This window comes from Fusarium odoratissimum, assembly GCF_000260195.1.
Source record: "Fusarium odoratissimum NRRL 54006 unplaced genomic scaffold supercont1.46, whole genome shotgun sequence".
Taxonomy (NCBI): Eukaryota; Fungi; Ascomycota; class Sordariomycetes; order Hypocreales; family Nectriaceae; genus Fusarium; species Fusarium odoratissimum.
Window position 1 is genome coordinate 215,783 of NW_022158726.1, and position 27,671 is coordinate 243,453.

General features: G+C 47.1%; 11 protein-coding genes across 15 annotated transcripts; 8 read left to right on the forward strand and 3 right to left on the reverse strand.

Annotated features, from left to right (window-relative positions):
• Positions 1-1,637: 1,637 nt before the first annotated feature.
• On the forward strand, positions 1,638-3,148 carry FOIG_15034 (pectate lyase plyB). The gene is made up of 3 exons (XM_031216353.1): positions 1,638-2,110; positions 2,160-2,404; positions 2,461-3,148. The coding sequence occupies exons 1-3, from the start codon at positions 1,807-1,809 to the stop codon at positions 2,884-2,886; spliced, it is 975 nt and encodes a 324-aa protein (XP_031054035.1). The 5' UTR covers positions 1,638-1,806; the 3' UTR covers positions 2,887-3,148.
• FOIG_15035 (uncharacterized protein) lies at positions 2,918-4,295 on the reverse strand. Of its 2 annotated transcripts, XM_031216355.1 has the most exons (3): positions 3,716-4,295; positions 3,292-3,667; positions 2,918-3,235 (listed from the first exon to the last, which is right to left on the reverse strand). In XM_031216355.1, exons 1-2 carry the CDS (start codon positions 4,129-4,131, stop codon positions 3,298-3,300), a joined length of 786 nt encoding a protein of 261 aa, XP_031054037.1. In that variant the 5' UTR covers positions 4,132-4,295; the 3' UTR covers positions 2,918-3,235; positions 3,292-3,297. The 2 variants fall into 2 exon arrangements, with proteins under 2 accessions (XP_031054037.1, XP_031054036.1); XM_031216354.1 differs by having other exon boundaries at positions 2,918-3,667.
• Positions 4,296-4,666: 371 nt separating this feature from the next.
• On the forward strand, positions 4,667-6,625 carry FOIG_15036 (uncharacterized protein). The gene is made up of 4 exons (XM_031216356.1): positions 4,667-5,053; positions 5,107-5,288; positions 5,339-5,929; positions 5,985-6,625. The coding sequence occupies exons 1-4, from the start codon at positions 4,788-4,790 to the stop codon at positions 6,575-6,577; spliced, it is 1,632 nt and encodes a 543-aa protein (XP_031054038.1). The 5' UTR covers positions 4,667-4,787; the 3' UTR covers positions 6,578-6,625.
• A 920-nt stretch (positions 6,626-7,545) lies between these two features.
• On the forward strand, positions 7,546-9,129 carry FOIG_15037 (uncharacterized protein). Its single transcript, XM_031216357.1, has one exon. It carries the CDS (start codon positions 7,735-7,737, stop codon positions 8,992-8,994), a length of 1,260 nt encoding a protein of 419 aa, XP_031054039.1. The 5' UTR covers positions 7,546-7,734; the 3' UTR covers positions 8,995-9,129.
• Positions 9,130-9,581: 452 nt separating this feature from the next.
• FOIG_15038 (beta-galactosidase) lies at positions 9,582-13,080 on the forward strand (the record flags this gene model as incomplete). Its single annotated transcript, XM_031216358.1, has 8 exons — positions 9,582-10,081; positions 10,127-10,373; positions 10,420-10,452; positions 10,499-10,594; positions 10,642-10,776; positions 10,830-10,898; positions 10,952-11,543; positions 11,589-13,080. The coding sequence occupies 8 exons, from the start codon at positions 9,582-9,584 to the stop codon at positions 12,923-12,925; spliced, it is 3,009 nt and encodes a 1,002-aa protein (XP_031054040.1). The 3' UTR covers positions 12,926-13,080.
• Positions 13,081-13,461: 381 nt separating this feature from the next.
• Positions 13,462-15,476, forward strand: FOIG_15039 (uncharacterized protein). Of its 2 annotated transcripts, none has more exons than XM_031216359.1 (2): positions 13,462-13,623; positions 13,671-15,476. In XM_031216359.1, the coding sequence occupies exon 2, from the start codon at positions 13,693-13,695 to the stop codon at positions 15,037-15,039; it is 1,347 nt and encodes a 448-aa protein (XP_031054041.1). In that variant the 5' UTR covers positions 13,462-13,623; positions 13,671-13,692; the 3' UTR covers positions 15,040-15,476. The 2 variants fall into 2 exon arrangements, with proteins under 2 accessions (XP_031054041.1, XP_031054042.1); XM_031216360.1 differs by having other exon boundaries at positions 13,673-15,476.
• FOIG_15040 (uncharacterized protein) lies at positions 15,144-16,275 on the reverse strand (the record flags this gene model as incomplete). Its single annotated transcript, XM_031216361.1, has 1 exon — positions 15,144-16,275. One exon carries the CDS (start codon positions 16,273-16,275, stop codon positions 15,268-15,270), a length of 1,008 nt encoding a protein of 335 aa, XP_031054043.1. The 3' UTR covers positions 15,144-15,267.
• Positions 16,276-17,623: 1,348 nt separating this feature from the next.
• FOIG_15041 (uncharacterized protein) lies at positions 17,624-18,709 on the forward strand (the record flags this gene model as incomplete). Its single annotated transcript, XM_031216362.1, has 1 exon — positions 17,624-18,709. The coding sequence occupies one exon, from the start codon at positions 17,624-17,626 to the stop codon at positions 18,707-18,709; it is 1,086 nt and encodes a 361-aa protein (XP_031054044.1).
• A 358-nt stretch (positions 18,710-19,067) lies between these two features.
• On the forward strand, positions 19,068-19,468 carry FOIG_15042 (uncharacterized protein; the record flags this gene model as incomplete). The annotated part of the gene is made up of 2 exons (XM_031216363.1): positions 19,068-19,125; positions 19,182-19,468. 2 exons carry the CDS (start codon positions 19,068-19,070, stop codon positions 19,466-19,468), a joined length of 345 nt encoding a protein of 114 aa, XP_031054045.1.
• Positions 19,469-19,598: 130 nt separating this feature from the next.
• Positions 19,599-20,456, reverse strand: FOIG_15043 (uncharacterized protein; the record flags this gene model as incomplete). The annotated part of the gene is made up of 1 exon (XM_031216364.1): positions 19,599-20,456. One exon carries the CDS (start codon positions 20,454-20,456, stop codon positions 19,599-19,601), a length of 858 nt encoding a protein of 285 aa, XP_031054046.1.
• A 2,831-nt stretch (positions 20,457-23,287) lies between these two features.
• FOIG_15044 (uncharacterized protein) lies at positions 23,288-25,973 on the forward strand. 3 transcript variants are annotated; one of them, XM_031216365.1, is made up of 9 exons: positions 23,288-23,591; positions 23,749-24,131; positions 24,184-24,821; positions 24,868-25,025; positions 25,076-25,170; positions 25,219-25,352; positions 25,401-25,460; positions 25,512-25,604; positions 25,655-25,973. In XM_031216365.1, the coding sequence occupies exons 1-9, from the start codon at positions 23,448-23,450 to the stop codon at positions 25,804-25,806; spliced, it is 1,857 nt and encodes a 618-aa protein (XP_031054047.1). In that variant the 5' UTR covers positions 23,288-23,447; the 3' UTR covers positions 25,807-25,973. The 3 variants fall into 3 exon arrangements, with proteins under 3 accessions (XP_031054047.1, XP_031054049.1, XP_031054048.1); XM_031216367.1 differs by having other exon boundaries at positions 23,288-24,131; XM_031216366.1 differs by having other exon boundaries at positions 25,401-25,604.
• The last annotated feature ends 1,698 nt before the right edge of the window (positions 25,974-27,671 follow it).

A 27,671-nucleotide genomic window follows, 5' to 3' on the forward strand; every position in this document is an offset into this window, starting at 1 on the left:
TTGGAGTCTCAAGTTGGCATCTTCATTCAACATCAAATTGGAAATAGAGGTGCTTGGCCCCTCATTTGACCTCATGTATTCAAGTGCTAACAGCTTCGTAACATTGGCCTGAGAAGTTCTTCCTCTCTATCAGAGCGTTTAGTGGTCAAGTTACCTGAACTCCAGGCACCATTAGACCGTTCGGGTTTTTGACACCTACTAATTCCGTTCTGCTGGTATTCTCGGTCCCAAGTCATTTTTCCATTGGTTCTGCACCTTGGGTAGATCTACTGATTGACAGGAGAGGCTGTCAACCGATTGGCCTGGATCACTTTCCCCTCGATAGGTTAGGATTGTCCAGATACGTGAATGGAGTTGACCCCAGGTTTTAATAGTGGGCATACATGCCACGATATCTGTATACCTAGTAGCGGTATCCTAGAAGGAAACGCTCAATTGGCATCCCAGCTAATGAAACTCAGTCGAAGGGACTGACGGAGCCATGGTAGACGAAGGAGCCAAAGCCACATCTTAGACATTAGTGAGGGCAAGGTTTGTAATGCCCATATTTGTTAATCTGTGCTCTCTGCCTTGTTTTCGGGCTGGAGATTCTTTCAAAGCTCAGTCCCCTCAGCCTTATCACCGTATCGCAGTGGTGTAGGAACTCCATACCTATCCATGCGTAGGTTCTCGCAAATTAGTCACCTATAACTAAAATGAGACTCGAACATCTTTAGATTCATTTTGACTTCCTAAGGCCTAGATAATGATCATGGCGGCCATCAAATTGTGTGGCTGTGCTCTCGGTATTTCGGGTGATTGTTGCAGCGGTAGATATCTTTCTTGACCGAAATATATTTGGACAGTAAAAGCGAAACAACCCCCAAAATGTGCAAAGGATCAATGATTTAATACGGCAGTACGTCGACAAATGACTGTTTCTGCTCCATCGCATGATTCGAGGAACATCTCAAACATTGGGGGAACTGCTGCTCACTCGCCTTTTCCGTACAAATGGAAAAGCCCATGCATGACGGTATTACCGAAGGCTACCTGGTGCCCCCACAATTTACATTCGAAACTTTGGGGTATGTACGATTTTGGTCTCATGATCGAGCTCCGGATATGGAGTTTATGCATAATTACGTTAAACGTTGAGCTGGGATAATCCATAGGTGTTAGATTGGTGTTCGGCCAGCCGCCCGATATCAACAGTGAACTCGTGGAATGAGGAGTGAATGCCGGGCTCTATCAGCTGAACGTTCTCTTATCGAAGAATCGTATTGTTGAGAAGAATATTTCTTGACTGCCAAGAATTTCCTTTTATCATTACCCCAGATTAACAAGTCACTGCCGGTAATGACAGTGGACGACAGATCGTCACAATCCGGGGTATTTCCAGATCATCCACCAACCACGGCCTCTCAGCCCAGCCAATTCCACCAATGACAACCATCTATGACATCGATCTTTTCCGATTGCAACATCATCCAGACTTGAATGTTTCACATACCTTCACGATGCAAGGTTCTGTACTCAGACAATGTATTCATACTCCAATAGACGCTGTGAGAGGCTCGTGATGGCATCTCCAGAAAAGGCAATCGAAGCATAGACTCCGGGGTCCGAATTCTGAATTGGGGATTGGTGTCTTGCGTGCTACCAGTAGGAATAGTTGTGTTTGAAGTTTAATGAGAGTGATGAAATTCTATAAAGACCTCTTGAGAAGTCGAGATAATAATATCCAAATTATTGAAACCATCCGACTTCGACTTTCCCATAAGTGACTATCCTGACTTACACAAGACTTCGGAAACAACCAGCATCATGAAGTTCACTTCAGCCATCACTACCCTCTTTGCCACCTTGGCAGTTGCTTCCCCACTTGAGAGCCGCGATGCCCTCCTCAAGCGCCAAGCTGCAGAGCCTTGCACCGTCGGATACTGCACCCAGAACGGCGGAACCACTGGCGGTGCCAAGGGCTCGACTGTCACTGTCACTACAGTCGCCGCTCTCATCGAAGCTGCTAAGCGCACCGAACCTCTCACCATTATCGTCTCTGGCAAGTTGACAGGCAGTGATAGAGTTCGACCTGCATCTGACAAGACCATCATTGGTGCTGCCGGAAGCTGTAAGTCAACGCTCCTGCTGTTGGGGTAGTCTGAGCTGATGATTTGTAGCAATCACTGGTGTTGGCTTCTATGTGCGTCGCCAGAAGAACGTCATTCTTCGAAACCTCAAGATCGCCAAGGTTGATGCTTCCAACGGCGATGCTATTGGCATCGATGAGTCTACTAACGTTTGGGTTGATCACTGCGACCTCTCCGGTGATCTGAGTCTTGGAAAGGATGACCTTGATGGCCTTCTTGACATTTCCCATGGTGCTGATTGGATTACTGTCTCCAACACCTACTTCCACGATCACGTAAGTTGACCTCGTTTCTAAGCCAAATATTGTTGTTTGCTGACCCTCGGCTTCAGTGGAAGGGCTCTCTGATCGGCCACTCCGACAGCAACGCCTCAGAGGACAAGGGCAAGCTCCACATCACCTACGCGAACAACTACTGGAAGAACGTCAGCAGCCGCCAGCCCCTCATCCGCTTCGCTACCGTCCACCTCGTCAACAACTACTGGGACGGCATTCTTCTTTCCGGTGTCAACACCCGCATGGGCGCTCAAGTTCTCGTCCAGAGCTCTGCTTTCGCCAACTCTGTTGAGCGCGCTATTTTCTTTGCTGATTCCAAGGAGACTGGTTATGCTGTTGTTGAGGATGTCAACCTTGGTGGTTCGGTCAACTCTGCTCCTAAGGGCACTCTCACTTCTGCTTCGCTTCCATACAAGGTTACACTTCTGGGATCCGGAAAGGTTGCTTCCACTATTCCTGGCACTGCTGGTCAGAAGCTGTAAGAAGGGGTTCACGAGAGCGCCGGTAACTGAAGGGGGATGTTTGGAGGTTAGCAAGGTGCCATGGGTTTGGAAATCGGAGAGACTGAGTATGAAGAACGAATTGAACGATCTGGTGGTCATTGCTTCACTATTGCTTCGAACTCTATGACCAGCGATACATATATCTCAAGGGCCCAATACTGAGTTCAAACACTGTATAATATCCCATGCACAGGATAGTGATAGAAGATGTAAGATTAATGGCCATATATGTGTAAAAGCGTTTCATCAAGTTCGAAGAAGAATAAATATCATAGCAAGATCCCTTTGCATCCCGAGCTCATAAGATCGGGGCTTGAACTTGGTTGACCTGATAATTCCCAACAATGAGATCTCAGTGTCTGACTATGATGATCGGTAACATACCGTAGCTTAACCAACCAGCTTAGGGCCAATGTCATACAGAGAAACATCATCCAGACCAACAGAGAAAGTGACCTTCTTTCCAGTGGTACATCGAAGTCTCATTGTAATCGTAACATCCTCATCTACGGGCGTGAAATCGACGAAGAGCGGCTTGTATGTACCCAAGTCCGTAAAGTCGAGGCGCCACTGAGACAGGATCGTGCTCTCCTGCAGAGCTTGGATGACGCAGATGGTGCTTTCTTCCTTGACAGGCGCGGGAGTGTTGAAAACGGTAGCATAGGTTGTAAGACGGTAGAGTCGCTCGGTATCGAGATCGTTGACGGTTTGGTTCAGTTGATTGCCGCCGACGGCTTCGGAGTCATCGACATCGTATTGGCTGCTTCTTATTGGTAATGCTCTGGAACGGGTTATTGGGAAGACTTACACGTATTTGTTGCCGGAACGAGCTCGTTCAGGGTCGTTCTTGATGTCACTGGTTCGAAGACTCCAATCCGTGTTGGGGCTATCCTCAAAGTCGCCGTTCTGGATGTAGTTCGTGACCTCAGGAGCCTCGGAGGTAGTTGTCGCAGCCTCGCTGGTGGCCGCAGAGGTGATAGTAGTGAAACCCGTAGTCGCAGTAGCGGTCCCCGATTCAGTGAAAGTAGTAACGAAAGTAACCGTTGTCTCAATTGCCGAGGTCTCAGTGGCAGTCGCGGAGTCGGTGCTCAAAGTCTCGACGCTCGTAGTTGCTGTAGTCGAGGGCAGACCAGTCGTAGTCGATCGATCGGGATGGCACAGCGGACGAGCGCTAGCAGGGAGCAGCGCAGCGCCGAGAACAGCGGCGACAGAAATCCAACGCATCCTGAAGATTAAAGAGAGTAATGGTAGCGTTGTTGTATAAACGAGTGTACGAACGGCAAACGTTGAAGAGAGGAAGAAGGTTCTCCTCGAAAAGGAGACTACATTTTAAGAATTGGACCGGACTGAGTTTTAGCTCCGGCCTCCCACATGACATGAGGCAGAGTTGGTTATTTTTGCATGCCAAGGCAATCATTAAGTGAGCAAAGCAAACATTTTGGTGAAGGGTACCTTGCAGACGAAACAATAGTTTCGCGACTCTAGCCAGAAAGATCTTAAGATCCTGTCAACTTGAGTTAGCGCATCGTTGGTTCACCTGTCATTTGCTGCAGGTGGTCAGCTAGATTCGATAGTTTCAACGGATTTCCAGGGGGGAGCTCAGCGCTAAGGGCGTAACTGACGGGGGCCTAACCACTGTTCGGGCCTTAGGTGCGTCGCTGACGGAGGCTTTGATAAGGATCGGCCCCTAAGCTGAAAATTGGGACGATAACCGATAAGATTCACTCAGGGGGAATCTTCAGCTTTTCTGAAATCAACGCTCACCCAGGACTGGCGATCGATGAAGCCGTTCAGTTTCCCTTTCGCTCTTTCATTCTTTCTTGTGATCTCTTACTTCTTCTAAACTTTTAAACGTCCGTTTGGGTTGGCGGTGGAGAATAATGCAGAGATCGGTCCAGAAAGCCATCATTTGGCTGGGAGCCATTTTCATCACCTACCATGTCTTTTCACTTCTGTTTTCCCGACGAGCCTCACAACCTAGTCACTCAGACCCCAATCTACAAAAGGCTCCCGCCAAGCTAAAAGGCGACCCGCTACGAGCCAAAGCGATAGTCGAAGCGTTCAGGTTTTCGTGGAATAAATATGAGGAATTTGCGGCACCTCATGATACGTTGTTGCCAATCAGTAAGACCTTTGAGGATGATCGGTAAGTCCATACCTTCTCAAGGAGCTGTGGGGCAGTTACTGACATGTCATAAGAAATGGCTGGGGCGCGACGGCGGTTGATGGGCTGAGTACAGCCATTATCATGGAGGACGCTGAGATCGTGGATAAGATTCTCAGACAGATCATGCTCACAGACTTTACTGTGACTGTTGTGCCTGATCAACCCATCTCACTTTTCGAAACGACTATTCGTTATCTTGGGGGTCTTTTATCAGGCAAGCATCCAACCTAAATACCAAATTCCTCCTCCTAATCATATAAATAGCATTCGATTTACTATCTGGGTCATACAAACACCTCTGTACAGACATGTACTTGAGAAACAATCTGCTAAAAGCGGCAGTCATTCTTGCAGACAGACTCAGCATCGCCTTCGACACACCATCCGGCATTCCCGACGATGAGATTATCTTCAATCCTCAGCTCCGTCGATTCGGCAACATCGACAACTCCATCACTTGTTTCGGGACACTTGTCCTCGAATGGACTCGATTAAGTGATTTGACTGGCAACCAGACATACGCCAAGCTCGCCCAGAGAGCCCAAGATCATTTAATCCATCCCAAGACGAAGCAGAGTTTTACACTTCCGGGTCTGATTGGGACGTACGTCAAGCTCAAAGATGGCTACTTTGGTGATTATCAGGCTGGTTGGGGAGGTGGCTCGGATAGCTACTATGAGTATCTGATCAAGATGTATGCGTACGATTCAGTTGCTTTTGCGGAGTTTGGAGAGAGCTGGATTCAAGCGGCCGAATCGTCCATGTTGTACCTGGCTTCTTCGCCATCAACAAGACCGGATCTGACGTTCCTGGGAGAAATGCGTGGAAACACCATGATCCCTATCTCAAGTCATCGTAAGTCTTTATCCTAGCTGAAGCTATTGTGTAGCAGCCAGTCTAACATTTGCAGTGGCGAGTGTTTGTGGCGGCTCTCTAATCCTCGGTGGGCTACTTCTCCAGAACCAAACATTCGTTGACTTTGGCGTCAAACTCTCGGAGTCATACTATGAAGTCTATCGCCAAAGCCCCAGTGGTATCGGTCCCGAAGTCTTCCGCTGGGTCGACGACGGCCGTCAGCCTCTGGCTAAGGCATCATCCAAACGTCTCCCCGCTCCAAAATGGCAATCCTTCTACGAGAAAAGCGGCTACTATCACACAAACGCTGAGTACATCCTTCGCCCCGAAACCATCGAAAGTCTTTACTACGCCTACCGCGCCACCGGTGATCACAAATACCAAGACTGGGCATGGGAGGCATTTGAGGCATTGAACCGGATGTGTAAGATTGAGGGAGGATATACGGGATTGAAGAGTGTTATGAAGACGAAGGATGATAAGACGAGGAAGTTTGTTGACAAGATGGAGAGTTTTTGGTTGGCGGAGACGTTGAAGTATTTGTATTTGATGTTTGCGGAGGATTCGGAGTTGCAGGTTAGGAGTGATGGGAAGATGAAGTATGTGCTTAACACGGAGGCTCATCCGCTACTTGTACGAGGAAAGTAGTTAACTATTTGAGACAGAAAGAAGAAATGACTGGTCATTCAATTCGAATTATCGCGCAGTGGTGTGCATGCCCGACCCGGTTGAAGGTTTAAACAGTAAAGCCGTCACGATTAACAGATCTTGACAATCACGGCAATGATAAGAAGCAGGAGACATCCAGGACTCTCGTTGTCTCTCTGAGGGTCTAGTGTTACATCATGAAGCAAACAGATCATCTGTAAGCACCAAGGTAATCTCATGGATGTAAGTCTTGAATCCCTCGTCGTTAATCTGGCTTACCCTGAAGTCACTCGTATAGCAGCCCGGTACAGCCATGTTGAAGCTACCTACGGGTAGATCCGCCGAGAATAAAGGGGGTTTTAGAATATGGAATCAAATCTCACGAGCTTTTCACACGTTGCGAAACGCTGTTTGGCTGGCATAATCGGTTTTGACCGGAACAGGACAGAATATCCGCGCCAGTTGAGTAATGCATCCATCGAGCTAATATTCTAGACGAAAGCAAAATCCTTACGCGCCACCTCACCCAGCAATTATGCATATCGCTATGCATACGTATACAAAGCCTTACCCCGACAAACAGCATCCCCAGCATTGCACATGGCGCATCTGGGGTAAACCGCTCAACTCCCGAGGTCCCCCAATCAACCCGCCAAAAACAATCAACCACCTTACTTATCCAGTAATGATCACCAGCGCACATGATGCCTCGTATCCATCTCGAACCCAAAAACTTGCGATCCAGATAATCTTTTATCCACTACATTTTTGCGCGCGAATAAAAGCTCGGCGTTTATGCGGAGTATAACCTAAAAACATGGCGCGTGTAACGAAACATTTGCAGGGGTCGGTTTGCTACCCCAGAAGGGATAGGAAATGTCGATCCGGGGTAATAACTACCGAATGACGTCGAAAAGAAATAGTAAACGACCGTGTTATAGTTTGCCAAGCGACAGAATAGGATTGATTGATGAGAGGTCCGTGGACTAATGGAGGCAATTGAGGACATTGGGTGGAGATCGTGAAGGAGCCAAGTTTGGTCAGGTTGGAAAGATGTGCGGTGTATATAAAGGACGACAGTATCGCGACCATTCATCTTAGGAGACATCCCCTACGGCTCTCTCATCTCTGCGCCAGGGCCATTGCCATTCTTCACCATGTTGCCCCGTCTTCAATCCCTCTCCCTAGCTCTCCTCTCCCTCGCCACGGGCATCCACTCCCACGAAGCCCTCTCCTCCCTCAACGTCCGCAACCTCGAGGACATCCGCAGCCACATCACACTCCCCTCCACCTCAAACGGGCACTCCATCACCTGGCGCAGCAGCGATCCTTCCATCATCAGCCACGATGGTCTCGTGAAGCGTCAACCCACCACCTCCGACGTCCTCCTCGTCGCGTCCCTCGAAGTAGACGGCCAATTGCACGAGCGCGAGTTTAACGCTTCGGTTCGTCAGGCCGTTCAACAAGATCCGTATGAGGCTTATGCGTTTTCGTACTTTACGGGTAATTCGAAACAGGGAGAGAATATCTACTTTGCTGCCAGCAAGGGAAATAATGCGTTGGATTGGCAGGAGCTTAATGGCGGACAGCCTGTTATTACGTCGAAGCTGGGTACGAAGGGGTTGAGAGATCCTTTTGTTATTCGATCTGTTGAAGGTGACAAGTTTTTCATGATTGCGACGGATTTGTCTATTGGCAGTGGAACTTCATGGGGCGATGCAGTCCGCAAGGGAAGTTTGTACCTTGAGATCTGGGAGTCGGATGATCTTGTCACATGGTCTGAGCAGCGACACGTCAAGGTTTCTCCCGACAACGCCGGGAATACCTGGGCGCCTGAGGCGTTCTGGGACGATGAGAAGAACTCATACGTTGTCTTCTGGGCATCATCGCTGTACAACACAGCTGATCACTCAGACAACTCTTATCACCGCATGCTCTACTCTCTCACCCGCGACTTCGTCACATTCTCCAAGGCTGAGATCTGGCAAGACAGCAAGACCTCCCGCATTGACACCACCGTTCTCAAGTCTGGCAACTCATTCTATCGCTTCACTAAAGACGAGGCATCAGCCAGCGGCTGCACAGACATCATTCAAGAGAAGTCCTCCAACCTGCTTGCCCCCGTTGACGGGTGGACCGTTCAAGCTACTTGCATTGGCAAAAACGCTGGTCTTCAAGCTGTTGAGGGTCCTACTGCTTTCAAGGGTAACGCTGGTGATGCCAATGGCGAGAAGTTTTATCTTTTTGTGGATGAGTATGGTGGTAAGGGTTATGTGCCTCTTGAGACTAGCGATTTGGATAAGCCGAGCTGGAAGGTCTCAGCGAGCTATAAACTCCCTACGAGCCCGAGACATGGAACGGTTATTCCTATTACTAAGAAGGAGCATGAGAAGCTGCTGAGTGCTTTTGGTGCTTGATTAGATGATGGCTGACAGGGAATGACAAGATAGATAGGCAATCCATACTATTTTCAATTGTAGTTTGCATGAGTCTAACTGACTTTGCGGACCGGCTTCCCCGATCCGATAGTGCAGTATGTTGTCCGCCTTGACCACCCACCCAGCGCTAGCTACTTAGTTCACGGATGCAAACGAACCATCCGATGATCATCCCAATCGCATCATAAAACCCCTCATTCATGAACCTGTATCATGCGTAGTAATTCATGGGGTAAATATCCCATGCCAAGGCTCCCGCAGATCACTGTAAGAGCTCCAATCACATCACTCAATTGTCCTGCAAACCCCTCAATCATGCAACTCGCCATCACTATGGATAAATTACAAACTCTCGTGAGATGGCCCTGGCATTTGGAGGATCATGACGGCATTTCACACGGAAATAATACTTCTCCACCAATACCAATTGCAGGTGTTATTGCATTTCGGCATATTCGGGAGTGCATCCGTTATGGGCAGATCTGAACGTAATTGTAACTCATATATAAGATGATGGACCTTACAGTTAATTGTTCAAGTACTATCTTCAAGGGTATGCCGCAATCATGAAGTTGTCAAACTTCTTTTTCGCAGCCCTTGCGGCTAGCAGCCATGCGCAAAATGTTCTCCCTCGCGGAACTCGTCCATCCAACATCCTCGACTCCCGAGCCCTTCTCCAAGACATAGTAACATTCGACGAACACTCACTCTTCATCCATGGCGAGCGCGTAACAATATTCTCCGCCGAAATCCACCCCTTTCGTCTCCCCGTCGCATCACTCTACCCAGATCTCTTCCAAAAGGTCAAAGCTATGGGTTTCAACATGGTTTCGTTCTATGTTGACTGGGCACTTCTTGAAGGAAAACCTGGAGAATTTAGATCTGAAGGTGCGCTGGATTTGCAGCCTTTTATTGATGCGGCGCATGATGCGGGGATTTATCTCCTTGCGAGACCGGGACCGTATATCAATGCTGAGGTTTCGGGGGGTGGATTCCCGGGATGGTTGCAAAGGGTGAAGGGGTTTTTGAGGACGAATGCTACGGATTATCTCGCTGCTACCGACAAGTAGGTCTAATCAACCAGATACAGGTTGATACTAACATCGTCTAGTTATGTTGCCCATGTGGCCAAGATCATCGCAAAAGCTCAAATCACCAACGGTGGACCAGTCATTCTGTACCAACCGGAGAACGAGTACAGTGCTGCGCAGGGAACGCCCTTCCCAAACCATGATTACTTGAAATACGTCAATGACCAAGTTCGCAAGGCTGGAGTTGTTGTCCCTCTTATCAACAATGATGCGTGGCAAGGAGGTACTGGAGCTCCTGGAACGGGACCTGGCGCTGTCGACATTTACGTAAGTTCTTTTATCGACTGAGAAAAGTCTTGACTAACCTTTTTAGGGCCATGACGGATATCCTGTTGGATTTGACTGCGTAGGTCTGTCAGCGCGGATACGTCGATGGTGCTGACCAATTACAGGCAAACCCCTACACATGGCCGAAGGATGGCCTTCCAACGACATGGCATGCCGAGCATGAGAAGATCAGCCCTAACACGCCGTACTCAATCATTGAAGTGAGTATGTATAGCCCCTGGGATAGATGGCGACTGACAGTTTGTAGTTCCAAGGTGGAGGTTTCGATCCACCAGGTGGCGGCGGCTTTGACAACTGCTATGAGCTCACCAACCACGAGTTCGCTCGCATCTTCTACAAGAACAACCTTGCTGCTGGTGTTACTATCTTTAATATCTACATGGTATGTACTATCTATGTTTGTTCAGTATGCAGTGGATATGGCTAACGGCATAGACTTGGGGCGGCACGAACTGGGGTAATCTTGGCCATTCCGATGGCTACACTTCTTACGACTATGGAGCAGTGAGTAATTGGCCACGAAACAATGCATGGAAAATTTACTGACACTTCTGTAGGCTATCAAGGAAGACCGAACAATCACCCGCGAGAAATACTCCGAAATAAAGCTCCAAGGCCAATTCCTCCGCGTCTCACCAAACTACGCCATCACAGAAGCAAGCAACTTCACAACCACAAAATACACTGACAACAAGAACATCGCTGTAACAGCTCTAACCACAAAGAAAGATGATGCATTCTACGTCGTACGCCACGCTGATTACCGAACCACTGATTCAGCATCTTATAAGCTCAAAGTCAAGACCTCCACTGGAACTTTAACCATCCCTCAACTTGGCGGATCTTTGTCGCTGCATAGACGAGATTCGAAGATCCATGTTGTGGATTACCCCGTTGGCAAGTTTAAGTTATTGTATAGCACTGCTGAGGTTTTTACGTGGAAGGTGCTTGGGGATAAGACTGTTCTTGTGCTTTATGGGGGTGCTGATGAAGTTCATGAAGTTGCTGTTAAGGGACAGGAGAAGGTTAAAGTTGTTGAGGGCGATGGTGTGAAGATTGAGAAGAAGAACGGAGCTGGGGTGATTCAGTTCAAGACTAGCACCAAGCGTCGTGTTGTGCAGGCTGGATCTCTTTACATCTACCTCTTGGGTAAGTCTTCGCACGTCTCTTAGATGGCTTAGCTGACAGGTTTAGATCGCAATGCTGCGTACAAGTACTGGGTACCTACTATCCCAAGCAAAAAGAGTGGAGAGTATGGATCTTCCGTGATGAACCCCGACGCCGTCATCATCAACGGCCCATACCTCGTCCGTTCTGTTGCTGTTGAAGGCTCCAAGCTTTCTGTTCAAGCTGACTTCAACATCACCACACCAGTTGAAATCGTCGGCGCACCAAAAGGAACATCTCGTCTGTCTATCAATGGCAAGGACACTTCCTTCACCAAGTCTAAGCTTGGAAACTGGCTGGTCAACCCAGAGATCAAGCTTCCCACCGTCAAAGTCCCTGATGTCAAGTCATTGGATTGGCACTACATCGACGGCCTTCCTGAAGTGAAGAAGGACTACGATGATTCCAAGTGGCGCACGGCGGATATCAAGAAGCCTCTCAACTCGAAGTGGCCTCTTAACAACTCCGTCTCACTGTACTCTGGTGACTATGGCTTTAACGCTGGTGCACTCATCTTCCGCGGTCACTTTACGGCTTCTGGGTCAGAGTCCAAGCTCAAACTGTGGACGTTTGGCGGACGCGCTTATGGAAGCTCAGTCTGGCTCGATGACAAGTTCGTCGGGTCCGTCACAGGCGGGGGCAACAACAACAATGACACGTCAACATACAAACTTCCCAAGACCGAAAAGGGTAAGAAGCACGTCGTCACAGTCATCGTAGACAACATGGGCCTGAACGGAAACTGGGTCCCCGGCGTCGATGAGACAAAGCAACCTCGCGGAATTCTCGACTGGCACATCACCTCAGACTCTGGCAAAGAGACCAAGGTGTCAAAGTGGAAATTGACCGGCAATCTCGGCGGCGAGAATTACAAGGACAAATTCCGCGGTCCCCTCAACGAAGGCGGCTTTTTCTTCGAGCGCCAAGGCTATCATCTCCCATCCCCTCCGCTAACCTCCTTCAAATCCGGATCCCCCTTCAAAGGGCTTTCCAAGCCCGGCGTTTCATTCTACGCAGCCAAACTTCCCCTCAACCTCCCCTCTTCAACACACGACATTCCTCTATCATTCACCTTCAAGAACAACACCTCCAGCACAGGTGCGTACCGCGCTATACTCTACGTAAACGGTTTCCAATACGGAAAATACGTCGCCAACGTGGGACCCCAGACAGTCTTCCCTGTCCCTGAAGGAATCTTAAACTATAGGGGTGATAACTGGATCGGTATCGCGCTCTGGGCGTTAGAGAAGAGCGCTAACGTCGATGGGTTGAGCTTAACGGCTGGTGTTGCTGTTCAAACCGGTCGAAAGCCTGTGAAAGTGGTCGAGGGGCCGAAGTATTCTAGACGCCAAGATGCTTATTAGTGAGGGTGCAACGTTTCAATTGGTGGCGCCGTACAAGGTTCTGCTATATTTAGTGCTCACAGGGCGTTCGGCCCTACGGTATCATCCGTGACCAATTGAGGGTGTCCTATTCCTGTTGGAGAAAGTGCCTTTCCCCTTGGAGACGAGAGCGATTTGCGAGCCTTGCTGTGAAGGAAATTCGCCAAGGCTTGCGTGGCCTTCGGCTTGGAAATGCCGTGATCTCCACTGTGCCAAGTGATGATTTCCTGTGTGATGCTCTGTTTCTTCACTCATTCTGCCTTTTTAACGATATCTCAACAAGCCCAATAACTGGTATTCTATCAGCATCCTATCTTTTATAGACCTCATCGACCTGTGCATGTCGTTGTAGGGCTATCCTTCAGTGAACAGGGTGCTGCGCCTCGCGGGATGATCGAATCGTGGATACCCCAAGCTTCGGCTGCAACGGCCCTCAAAGTGGAGCCCGGCAACGACGAAGCGGTCGGAACGTCCGAGCATCTGTCACTCTACGTACGTAACGTCTCCTAAATTAAGAAGCCACTTTCTTCCTTTTTTCTTCCTTTTAATATCTCTTGTTTCCTGCCGAGGGAGAAGTTTGCAGTGACTCACCGGTGTAATGATCTGTACTTGGTGCTTTTGTTTTCTTGGCTTTCCCATGTGATATCTTTGTATATAACCCGGCTTATCAAGCTTTTTTCGTAAGTTCTCACGCACTTCATTATGTAAACATTGTTGACAGATGAAGAGTCCTCCCTATATCTCTCGTCATGGATGCCCCGATCATGATGAAGGAGTGCGACGCCGCTCCAGCGGCATCCGCCATGCCTCACGATCTTCCCCCGACCGAGCTCCCCGTCCCCGGCCCTGATTCGGTCACCCTCGCAAAGAAGCGCTCGCAATGGTCTTGTATCGACGACAACCGTCTCCGAAACAATCTCTTCGCCGCCGTCGGTTTTCTCGAACTCGCAAACGCAGGCGACTTTGCCGCCAACGTATGGAACGATGTCCCTGTACCCATCTACGCCATCGTCTTCATGGCCATCGGCGGAACTGCTGCCTTCGTCCTCTCAATCTGCGCATTCTTCGATTCGAGAAAGGCATGGAGAAACATCAAGTTCTTGAGACAGCAGAAACAATACCTCGAGACGGAGAAGGAGAATCTCCCTGCTGGGGCTGAATCGAGGGGCCTCGATATTTTTATCGAGATTACGACGAGGGAACTACGAATTGAAATAATTAATCGGTGGGCGATGGACTTGTTGATGGGAGGGGGCGCGATGTTGATCAGCATTGGTACATACATGGCTATTGGCGGCGCGAACAGAAAGGTTTGGCATGCGAGTAACATCCTGTCCGGATACCTCGGCAACGCTCCCATCGCGCTATTCGGTCTCATTAGTGCGATTTGGGCTTCCATGGTTGTCTCCAAGATGCGATCGCACGTCGCAGTGGCTAAGAAAGAACTTCAAGGCTCACCATCACTTCCGTTGTTGAAGCAGAGATGTTTCAACGTTCAGCTCTTCTTCATCCTCAACGGCATCGCGAATGTTCTCGGAGGAGTTGGTTCAATGATTACGGCTGAGAGATGGTGGGGTTATTGTATTCTCATTCCCGTCATTGTCACTTCGATCTTTTGCAACGTTTGGTGGCGACACAGAGTGGGATATGATCGACCTTGCATATCTGCGATACCGCCGCTGACCGTTGATAATATCACTGAGGCGCTCGAGTCGACTTCTCAACTGCGACATACCATTCAAGACGGCGCTGGCGTCAGTCTTGATCAGATCTTTGGAGAAGAGGATACTCTGCAGGATGTCTTAGAGTTGTTTGTCAAGCATGACCTCTTTGAACAGTTCAGTCTGCGATTAGTTTCCAACAAGAAGATTGGTCACTTATTCGTCAAGGCGCAGGAGCTTCGAGTGCAAGTCAGTGTTGCTAGCATTCTGGATGTATCAGAAGAACATCATCCTCTCATTCTTGCTGCAGCATTGCAATTCTTGAAGAAGCAAGGACCAAGACACTTGTTGCACCGAGAGCGATTTCTCATTGAAGTTTTGGGCACATACCTGAACCAGGAGAAGAAAAGCCAGACGGTGGAAGTCGAGAAGTAAGGCTAGAAATGTGTCGTGTGTACATTTTTTCGTTTCATTTCTTCGGTACTGGTGCGTCGTCGATTCGATGGCATAGACCTTCCTGGCAGGACTTGCAGGTCAAGCTGGACTCTAAGAACTTTCATAATTCTCAATCGACATTTCCCCATACAATGATTCATTCCTGGTGTTTGTATAAGATTGCAGGCCTTGTTTTTGCGGATGTGTAATGTCTAGGGCAACCGTATATCAACCGAAAACGAACTCCCGGTAGTTATCAGCTATTTTCCCGATGCCCTCGTCTAACCCCCATCCCTTAACTTCGCAAATCACGCGGTACATCTCCTCAAGCTCATTATCCATCCTCTCACCAGCCGTATGGAGATCACTCTCAACCAGTACCCGATTATCCGGCACTATGTTGATCGCATCTTCCGCCTTTTTCCTCTCTTCATCTGATCGCAAATTATTGGTCTTCGAGAATGAGAAGAAGATCTTGGCTGGGATGGATGGTTTGAGATATTGTTTGACAGCGTCGGATTTACCACTGAAGGAGTGAAGACAGATTCGTGGAGGGTATGGTTTTGGAGCGTCTCCTGGCTGCTGTTCAGCCTTTCCCTCTTTCTTCTCTTTGTCTCTTGAGCGCCGACCGCGAAGTTCATGACCCTTCCAACACTCGGTCAAAGCATCGTAAAGAATCCCATGGACTTGCACGCCATGAACACTAGCGGGTCTTCCAAGCTCCCCTGCTAGTTTGAGATGCGCCATGAACACAGCTTTTTGATGAGTAAGGTTGATGCGATGCTGACTGAGTGGTCTCCTCTGACGACCTCCTGGTGTACGGTCTGGATCTGGGTCTGGCTTGGGATCCGTCCACTGCATAGGCAGTCGGAAGGGTTTATCAAGACCAATCTCTCCAACCATGGCGCATGGGTCTTCGATCAATCGAGCTCGAGTCTCAGCGATAAAAGTAGAGAGTGCTATCGGCATTGGGAGATCGCCCCAGAAGGCTGGATCTGTTGGACCTGGTGAAAGGACAGCCTTGTAGTGTTGCGCCTTCGCATCCTCGATGTCATCGGACGGTACGTATGTCGGAGTCTCTAACGAGTCATCAAATAGTTCATGACAGAACCATGGATGCCTTCCATAGCCTGCGATAACGGTCGTTTTGTCTTGGGACAAGCAGCCCGGGCCTTTGACGCCGTGAGATTTGGCGATTGAGGCAATCAGAGGCTGGTCTTGAGTTCGCGTTGCCATAATTGCTACTGCCCGAGATTTCATGCTCAGCAATTCGGATACGGAGTTTACTCGTTCGCCAATGTGATTGTGAGCGTCAAAAACTCCAACATGCCAAGGAAATGGCTCTGCGTGGTCCGGCGACGGCTCTGATGCCGCGCCTTCTTGATGGTCGTGCATACACATCGTGACGGCTTTTCTGCTAACAACACTGGCACTAAGTCGTATTGATTTTCGTATCGAGTTGTATATGCTGGAAGTCCCCAACATTGGAGGACTTTATAGGGCATTATGTGATGAGTCATGCTGAAAATGAGTCATCTTGCCCGTCAGCATATCTAGACGCGATGGTGGATCTGCCCTGTCATCAGCTTTACACAGCCTTATGCATCCAAACCGCGCGCATCTGGGTCGATTTCATCACATTTAAAAATAGATAATATTGTAAATCCAATAATGAAGTCACTTGCTCTGATCCGCGTACTTTGACTCAGTTCACTTCAGTTCATACGCCATTTGGATCTTGATCTTGACGTTTGATAACTTTATAAGCTCTGTAACGAAGCAGTTCTAGATTATCTCAACCCTCCCTTCTTAGAAGAACCCTCGCTTGACCTTCTACTTTTGCAAATCATGTAGATATTGACGACGGATCGTTGTCTGGACGAAGAAAGCATCTAGGGTCGACGGGCTCAGTACTAGTTCAACATTGCACTTGCAAAAACGACAAGGCAGAGATAGAACAAGACTTTCATAACCTTACTTCGTGTGACAAACACATTCTGAGTGAAAAGCGCCCTCTGCTTAGAGTCGCAGGAGCAGCAGATCTTTTGGTGCTTACATCACATGATCTCACGACGTCAGCCTGCTCAGCCATCATGATTACCTACGGACTTCGCATTCATTTCCTGGTCCTATGGAGTTGGCAAAGCATTCTTAATGCATTTAGTGGACAGGAGACTAAGGACCACAAGTTTAAGGTCTCATATTCGATTGCAAGTTCGCATTCGGGTCACTTGATCTTTCGCGGCTGTCTTCACGTGCGAGGCCTTGAGTCTATTCTCACTTCTACCCACTCACGTACGCCTCCTCATAGACATTTTATTTAATACTGGCGGCGGTTCTCTAGGTGTATATTTCTTTCTTGGCCCTGATTCGGACATCGCTTTCGCTTAAGGCTCGATCATTATCATGCGCAGAATGAATGCCAACTTCAATCTATAAGACCTATGATGTTGAGTATATAAACTATATCAAGTCCTCGTAATTAGAATCATCTCTCCAATCCTCATCTCATCAGCAGCACTCAAGCTTCCAATCCCAACAGCCATATCTCGTATCCTTACATCTTTCCACTGCCACCGCGACCATGAAATCTTGGACCAAAGCAATCCTCTCTCTGGCACTCTTATCGCCCCTCATTTGCGCTAAGGCATTATGGCCAAAGCCTTCCAGTGGAAGCTTCAACATCGAGGACTTCACCTTTGACTCTGGCGAGATCATCGACTCCCTGAACATCAGCTACCAGACCCTCGGTGAGCTAAAAGTCAATTCCGATGGATCCAACAACGCCGTTGTTCTCCTCCATGGAACTACTGGTTCTAGCGCCCAGTTTCTCGTGGAAGAGTTCGCTGGTGCCCTTTTCAACCCAGGCCAGCCTCTCGACGCCAACGAGTACTTCATCATCATGCGCGATGCCATCGGTCACGGGAACTCAAGTAAGCCTAGCAACACTGGCCTTCGCGCCTCGTTTCCGAAGTATCAGTATCCTGACATGATTCGTGCGGACCACTTCCTTTTGACTGAGCACTTCAAACTTAACCGGACCCGTCTGACGCTTGGTGTTTCGATGGGCGGTATGCACACTTGGATGATGGGCGGAGAATATCCAGGCTTTTCGGATGCCTTGATGCCTATTGCTTCCTTCCCAGTTGAGATAGCTGGCCATAATCGGCTGTTTCGGAAGTTCATCACTGAGCTTATCACCATTGATCCAGCATGGAAAGGTGGCGATTATGAGAAGCAGCCAGCTGCTGGCCTTGGAGGTGCACTCATGATTCAACTTGTTCTTCTCTCGTCGCCTTCATACTGGCAGCGAGCATTCCCAACCCGTGAGGCCGTCAATAACTACGTTGACGAGCACATCATTCCTCACCTGGAAGGGTACGATGCCAATGATCAGCTCTATGCTTGGAACGCATCACAGACGTACAATCCAAAGGTCGGTCTTAAGAATATCAGGGTTCCTTTGACTGCTGTCAATACCGCCGATGACTTGCTGAACCCAATCGAACTCGGATTCTTGGAGGATGGTGTCGCTAACGACATGACGCCTGGATATGGCCGAGCAGTCACTATTCCTGCAAGCAATGAGACTACTGGACATGATAGCTACATCATGGCTGTTCTTTGGAAAATTGAGCTTGAGAAGCTCCTCGCTCGGTCAGCTGCGTAAGACTCAAATTGAACCAGATTTATGAGCACGGCAAAGCAAGGCACATCGTGGTCCTCAACACCCTCGGATCTAGCATAGCATTCAATCGGATACCGAGTTTAAGCCTTTAGACCATTATTCAAGTCGACTCCATAATATCGATGCGTCAGTGATGAAGATGTTTGACGTCACTACGATGAGATTGATGAATGTGCTCAGAGTGAGGTCATGACATCATGAAAGGACCTTGATAGCATCACTACCATAAATATTGTTTCTCGTCTTTATTTTCCAAGCTTCCTTCTCATTTTATACTACTACTCCTCAATACCTACAAAGACTATATCCTCAACTCCAAACATCAAGCACAAATTACAAGATGTCTGATTCCAAGCAAGGCGGAGATCTCTTCGATATGGCCAAGGATGGAACATCCAGTTAGTCATTTGCGGCTCCCTCGAGATTTACTAAAGTGCTAAAGTACTGCTTTTAGTCCCTGGTGACGCCGGAAAGCAAAACACTATCAGTTCCGTCCCCAACCCTCATCAACGCGACGGTGAGGCCGCAGGCGGTCTTGGCTCAACCGATCTGGCTGGCGCAGCAGACAATGCTGTCCTTTCAGCTTCCGAAGGTCGAGAGTCTGGTGTTGGTGAAGTAATCAGTGCGACGGGTCATGATATTCCTCAGTCTGTAACTGGAAAACCTGGTGGACGAGGAGGAACACAAGGAAAGGAGGACGTCAGAAGGGATACCGGCGCTTTTGCGAATAGGGAGAACTAGGTAACGATATATTGAGATATAAGCCATTCAAAAAAGTGTCTTTTCATGCAACTGAATGATGTGACTAATTGCTGTTATTTCTTGCCTGGTCAGAAATTTATCCGGCAGTGAAATCTTGGCTCTGTATGATCTACTTGGTAGCAACGGCAACATGGGCCTGGAACATGATCTTGTTCTTGCCATCCTCAAGCTTCTCATACCCTTCCGTCTGAGTCAGCGCCTCCACGACTGCATCAATTGCTGTATCCCAGTTCTCCTCATCCGACTCAAGCCATCCCGCCTTTGAAGTACCACCGATAAAGCTCCAGATCATTGTCGCAAAACGCTTAAGATCGCCGATAGTAACATGAACATCCTTCTGGATGAAGTCCACTTTCTCTGGTTCAAAACCTCCTTTGATGATTGTGTCCTGTAGAAAGTCTTTGTCTTCCCATTTATCCAGCCCTTCTCGTGGCAGAGGCGTACCAGCCGGTCGAGTCTTCTTGGCTGCTGCATGAATCGCAGGAATAGTTGGTGTATGGGCCCATGAGTTGAGAATGGCAGTGCCGCCTTGCTTCAAGGTTCGGTGCATCTCCTTGATCGCATCGACGCCGTCATTTGGGAGAACAAACAACATCGCATTGCCAATACAGTGAGTGAACGTCTCGTCAGGGAATTCAAGGTTCGACGCGTCCATTTTCAGAGCCTCGGCAGGCCACTGGCTTTTAGCTATGTTCTGTCGGTATATTTCCAAAACATCGTCGTTAATGTCGGTGCCTTTGATGACAATATTGTCTTGTTTCAAACTCGTGATAGCTTCGGTACCGGCTCCGAGGCCGCAACCAACATCGTGAAAGATGACTTCGGAATCATCGAATGACCCAATACAGGATAGAGAAGCAGCAGCGAGTCGTTCCATGCCATCACCGACGATCTCACTATAGAGTTCTGGTGTAGGCTTCAAGGCCTGCTTGGGCGAGAAGGTTCGGTCGGACTCTGGGGCATTCATGATGTGACTGATGGCAGTAGTAATGGGTTCTGGAATGAATATGTTTCTATGTTCAAGAGATTCATGGACATACACCATAGGCAGTAAAGCTTCTGATATACAGCCATGTCCAATGTTTCCGCGATGTATCCGCTTACGACCTTGCAGAATCACATAAGTTTCCGATATCTGAGCATCTGAGTAAGCAATCCTACTGCTTCATTTCAATAAGATGCACGACTTGATTTTGACTAGTGTAATCTCATTTGTATGAAGATAGTAAAGTTCCTTCCGCATGAGCCCTAGCTTCAGTTCATACTCATGCTCTATAAGCAGTATTAACGTTAAGAAACGTTTATGTTCTCCACTCACCTAACAGAATATTCATTCGAGGCCTGATACAGTCAGCACTCGACATAATGATTGGTTGTGAACTAAAAGGACAATACCCAATGGAATCTGGACTCGCGATCACCTTGTTCCTATCGTGCGTTCGATGCTGGTGGCTTTGTTGATAAACGCATTACATTATTATTATGATATTCCAAGACATTTCAGCAAATAATACTATCCATCTCATCCTTGAGAATAACAGCCAACATGTGCGATAACTATTAGATTCTCTCAGGCTCAGTATATCTTGCGTTATGTGATACTTCCGAGGTTTAGGTAATGGTTCACAGATTAATGTTTAATTTGGAGGAAATTTCATCCCTGTGTATATGTTAAGAGACGAATTTTCTAATTCGTACTTGCCGACGCGTATGGTGGAATTTATACCTCCTTCACCCACCCTTGGATCCAGAATTCAGTGCTGTTGTAAAAGTTGCGCACGGTAGATGCCAATCATCCAAAAGAGCTCAAGAACCAATATCTTAACAGTATCAGGCCTCAGGTCGACAAAGACAAGTTAATTACTAAATTCTATGGAAGCAAGACAGTTAAAATTTACATCTCAATCTGCCTTTCCAGTCACAAAATGTCTCCTCTATCCTCTGTGCTTATTATCTAAGGTGGTTTTTCGGTTACCTACCCTGTTGACGAGTTTTTCTGATCCGCTGTAGAATGCCCTCTCTTTGAAGGGAATTAAGGCCAGATAGATAAATATCTCGCAGCTAGAATCTGTACTTCACACTCATAGTTCAATAAAGTCTAGTGCTCACGCGATTACCCCAGGTTCCCCTCATCTCAAATCTGGATTTTGCTCACAAGGATGTAAGCGGGAATAATTGCGAGGCTATGACGTAGTGGGGTTCTGCCAAGCATGCGTGACAGCTTAAGCAACAATGAAAGGGCGGGCGTAAAGCTTGCAGTATTCCCGGTGACATCGTTTTTTGACGATTCCCTCAATTATTTCTCTAATAAGTTACTGCAAAAGCGTTGGGTGATTGTCACATAGAAGAGTGCGGCTGGAGGTAGCAGCCACTTTATACCCGTAAGCTTAAGTTTAAGGTTACGGTGCAAAAGGTCTGATACAACTCAGCTGCCTGATCTTTTGGCATGAAACAATGCAAGATCGAGTATCACAGTAGTATATGTGGTATTGCTATCCTGGTGAAGATCGCGAATGTCTGAGGGTATCGTGTTGATAATCTGGGGGTCATAGATCAGCAACAACCTGGGGATGATGATCATGGAGCAACGATGGAGTGAGTGGTTGTCCAATTAAGTGACCAAACACCGAGAGTCAGATGACAGACATGATCAACGCCCGTTATTCAGCACCAATCGATTGATTCATGTTGGTCAAGATCATCAGGCGTTATTCATTCCATCTCCGCACTCCAACAAACAATGGGATCAGTCTAAACCCCGCCATCTCACCAACGCTCTCACCAAGATCGGTCCCGAAGAACTTGCACAAGCCAAGACTCAAACAAGTCCGATCGTTCCGTTTAGGCACCCTTATACCACCGTCGCACCAATCTCTCAAAACGGCAAAAACGAGCGTCGATGGCCTCATCCTCACTGAACATTCAACCATTACAGTTTAGCGCATGTCTCGGTGATGTTACACTGCACATAACCAAGAGCAAGTTTTACAACGGCAAATAGATCAAACTTTTCAACAACGAGCTTCTAGACTTGAGGGATATATCTCAACAATTTTACTAAAGTCATTCTCAGACCATAGAATGTTCAAAATGGCTGCAAATTGAGAGAGCTATGGGCAGCGCTACTGTATTTTTATTTGGATGCCTGGAGGATATCTCCACTTGGAAGGGAAAGAATATGGATGCCTTGGCAAGTGTCTCCACTACGTCATATGTGCCGCTTATCCGATGACGTTTAGGCAGCCGAATAAATCGGTACGTATCGCCTTTAACCCGCAAGCAATCCCCAGACCCCAAATTTCAAGGTGTTCAGCGGCTTTTTGCTAGCGCGTGGAGACGTCCAGATGATTCGTTGTAGCGGAGACAGCTTCTCCAATTTTTATGAGGGATCTCCATGGGGAAAAGAGGAGGTGAGTTGAGATCGGTTGTCGTTTGATACTGCTCTCATACCAGAGACTGTCAGACATTGACAGTTGTGATTCAATGTTGGTGTCAGTGGTAATTTAGGGATACAGTGAAGGATGGAATCATCCGTTGGAATGGAAAGTTACCCTGTCAACTCCCGTGTTCAGCATCGGAGCATTCAGTGTAACCCCAGACAAAGAGAATAAAGAAGAACCCCTGGTCCATTCCGAGACAATAACCTTAACGTTTCCACAATTCCCAAGTCCATCTCCAAATTCTGGTGGTCAGATATCCCAAGGTGCATGTGGTGGATACGCTTAAACGCCCGCCCACCATCGTCCTCCCTCCATCCAAGCTTAGACCGGCTCCTCAAGCTCAGAGGATGGGGATGAACCGGGGATGAGCGATGATCCTATCCAAACTCATCCGCCCCAGGTCTCACCCGCATCTCAATTGCCAAGTTATTTAATCTACCCTTGGCCTTTTCTTTTTTCTTGGCTCTTCAGTCCTTCACACTTTCTTCTCATCTTTGCATCAAGACTCATAAAATACAATGGATAACAAGGAATTGGGCCCTGACGTCCCTCAGGCGTCTCACAATGAGAAGGATGGTCTTGGCCATAGCCATGATCTGCCGCCCAGTGCTACAGGTCGTCGTGGTTCGACTGCCGTGAACATCGTTGAGAATCCACTCAAGGTACGCTTGGCGATCTCTTGGCTCATCGCCGAGCTTTCTTAGTCAAATCGCCAAGAAGCTCGGCGATGATGACCCCAGCCCAATTGATATGATACTCACCTATCACTTCAATTGGTGTATACAATTTATCTTCAATTACTGACATTGATGATTGTAGCGCGTCACACCTGAACAAGCAGCCCACGATGCGCGTGTCTTTGCTGAAACACACGGCCTCTCCGAACACGCAGAACTCTTCTCCCGCGCCGCCCTCGTCGCTCGCGACCAGGAGCAATTCAACATGGTCAAAGAGCTCAAGGAAGATGAGCGCCAAGCCCTCGAGTACGAGCGCGATCATAAATGGCACGGACCAAAGATGCTCTGGTACTCTATCTCTCTGTGTGCTATTGGCGCTGCGACTCAGGGTTGGGATCAGACTGGTTCCAACGGTGCCAACTTGTCATTTCCCCAGGAATTCGGGCTTGATGAGGAGAACAGTGTTCGTGATCAGTGGATTGTTGGACTTGTTAACTCGATTATCTTCTTGACTGCTGGTTTGATGTAAGTCTATCAACTACAACCAGTTTGAGTGAGCAGTTGCTAACGAGTACAGTGGCGCTTTCATCGTTGATCCGCTGAACCACTACTTCGGTCGTCGCGGTGAAATCTTCATCACGGCCTGCTGTCTCACCGCCACCCCTATCGCCTCCGGTTTCACCCACTCATGGCAAGAGCTCTTTGCCGTGCGCTTCGTAATGGGCATCGGCATCGGCGCCAAAAACGCCACTGTCCCGATCTACTCCGCCGAGATGGCGCCCGCCCGCGTCCGCGGCGCCCTCGTCATGTTCTGGCAGCTCTGGGTCGTCGTCGGCATCTTCCTCGGCTTCTGCGCCAACGTCATCGTCAAAGACACCGGCAACATCTCCTGGCGCCTGCAGCTCGGCTCTGCATTCATCCCCTCGTTCCTTTTGGGTGTTGGTATCTTTTTCTGCCCCGAGTCGCCGCGTTGGTTGATGAAGCATGGGAAGCATGCTAAGGGGTTTAGATCGATGCAGAGGCTGAGAGCGCATGATATCATTGCTGCGAGGGACTTTTACTACTCGTGGATTATTTATGAGGAGGAGTTGACTGTTGCGAGGGGTGCGGGATATTTCCAGCGTTTGTGGGATTGCTTTGCTGTGCCTCGCATTAGGCGCGCGAATTATGGTGCTTCCACCGTCATGATTGCGCAGCAGATGTGCGGTATCAACAGTAAGTCACTGTCTCCCTGTGATGGTTCAATCACTAACAGTTTCAGTCATTTCGTTTTACAGCTCCACTATCTTCCGAAACGCTGGCTACACAGCTGTCCAGGCCTTGTATGCTTCTCTTGGATACGGTGCTATTCAGGTCATTGCTACTATTCCAACTTTGTTCCTCATTGACACCAAGGGACGACGAACTCTCTGCCTTATCGTAAGTCAATAACCATCATTTGCCCTCACATTTATTAATATCTCATATAGACTTTCCCCTTCATGTGTGTCTTCTTGTTGGCCGCCGGTCTATCTCTCCTCAATCACAGCGGTAGCCGTGGTGCCCAGATTGGACCTGTCGTTCTGTAAGTCTCTCAGCCAATTTGATCAGGACGCATTCACTAACCTATCAGCTTCGTTTACCTCTTCACCATCGCCTACTCCCTCGGAGAAGGTCCTGTTGCTTTCCAATACTCTGCCGAAGTATTCCCAACCATCCAGCGTGAGCAGGGTATGGCCTGGGCTGTCTGCATCAACAACACCTTTGGTAAGTCTCCAAAACCTCATCAATTGACCGCCACTAACATGTCAACAGCTGGTGTCCTCGGTCTCACATTCCCTCGAATGACCAATGCCATGACTCCTACCGGAGCTTGTACGTTTTTCTTACCTCTTTTTGCATTGGGCATTGACTAACATAGTGCAGTCGGTTTCTATGCCGGACTCAACTTGATCGCTTGGGGCATGATCTTCTGCTTCGTCCGTGAGACCAAGCAACTTACCCTTGAGGAACTTGACCGTAAGTCACCCGAATCTCGTCTCGTCAAACTCTTACTAATGATTCATCAGAGGTCTTTTCTGTCCCCACCAAGCAGTTCATCTCTTACGAGACAAGGGTTTGGCTTCCATACTTCTTCAAGCGACATATCCTCCGCAAGAAGAGTGTCGTCAAGCCCCCGCCTATCATTGAGCGTGCTGAGCTGACCTTTGACTCCGCTTAAATGTGTCTATAAGTACACGATACTGTAACGTTGGGTCTAGGTAGTTAGGTGCTGGTGCTGCAATCATTTGTCTTGACTGACGTTGGTCAGTTGGTGAGCAGGTTTCACGATTAGTCTTTTATGAGGTTTATGGAGTATATAGTCAAATGGTATAACGTGGTTAATAAGCGAGCGCTCCAGATAAGCAAGCGCTCTAAAAATCCCTTAACCTTATATCTAATTATCTAATTAATTAGTTCTTAACTACTTAATATATTATAGTCCTTAAATAAAGCTAAAATCCTTCTTGCCCTTTAGGCCTTTTAAAATAACCTAAAATTAAGTCTCTAATATATTATAGATATTTATAAAGTTAGCTACTTTATTTTATATTATTACTAAAATAGCATTTATATTACGACCCCGCGGTTACGTCACGTGTACCCCACATTTTTCGACCTATCATTAGAAGATCCAGAACAATCACGCCCTCGACCATGATTGTTTACAAGAAGATCACGAATTAGACTATAATCCTCTTATTAGGATTACAACCTTAACCATAATCACCTATAGATTACTCTAGTATATAGATTATATTTATTTGCACTTTTATAGATTCTAGCTTACTAGCTATTAGCTAAAACTTCTTTATATTAATTAAGCCTAATACATATTAAATCTACTATTAAGAGATATAACACTTTAATAAGCTTAGTTATATGCCTTATGCAATCTGCTAATAATAAACCCAAGCACGGCTTAGTTTAATATAATTAGACTCCAACTATTATATACTAATAGCTCTTATTCAGACCATACCGCATAATACTAAGTAATATAAACGCAATAGCTGCCTATATTAACCCTGCCCAGCAATATACTATATCCCATACTACTCTAGCACCTATTAATAATAACCAGGATATAGATAATAATTCTAAAAGTAATACCAACTCTAATATTACCTAGCTTTATCAGTAGATAACTAATATAATAACTAAAATAAATAACCTTAAATAGGCCCTCGCTAAAGCCGCCGCGCTCCAGGCTTAACAGGCCACCAACCACTAGAATGCCATCTAGGAAATATACTACCTTACTGCCACTGCCATAAGCAGGAAAGAAGCAGGTAAAATCCTTAAACCTAATGCACTTAAACTATTTAATAGAAACCTAGCAAAACTAACTATATTCCTTACTTAATACTAAGCCTTTATAAGCTACTTTTTAAATTAGTTTAATAAAGATAGTAACCAAGTTATATATGCCTCAGGAAGACTTAAAGGCAATGCAGCCTAGTGGTTTTAACCTATATTAGAAGATATAACTACTAAACCAGAATATAAACTGCTACTATAAACTTTTCAGATTTATAAAAGTTATATAGTATTTAAAGAAGCCCTATAATAAGCCTTCGGATTAGTTAATAAGAAGAGCCAGGCAGAACAAAAAATTAAAACACTCTAATAAAACAAGTTAGCCTCAGAATATAGAACTAAGTTCCTTTAGCTAGCTATTAAGCTAGGATAGAATTAGGAACCCCTAATATCACTCTTCTTTAACAGACTTAAGGAATTAATCTAAGCAGAACTTTATAAGGAAATAAGACCTAAAACATTAGTTAATTATATAAGATAAGCAGTTAAGATTAATAATATATAGTTTTAATAGAAAATCTATTATAACTAAAACAATTAAGGAAAACAAGGGAATAAACTATATTATAATACCAATTAGGGAAGGAAATAAAATAATAATACTTCTTATAGCACTAATATAAGGCTAATAACTATTAGAATAACTAAAAAAGATAAATCTAAAATTACTTACTAGAACTATAGTAAGAAAGGATATTATAATCCAGAATATAAGAACCCTATTAA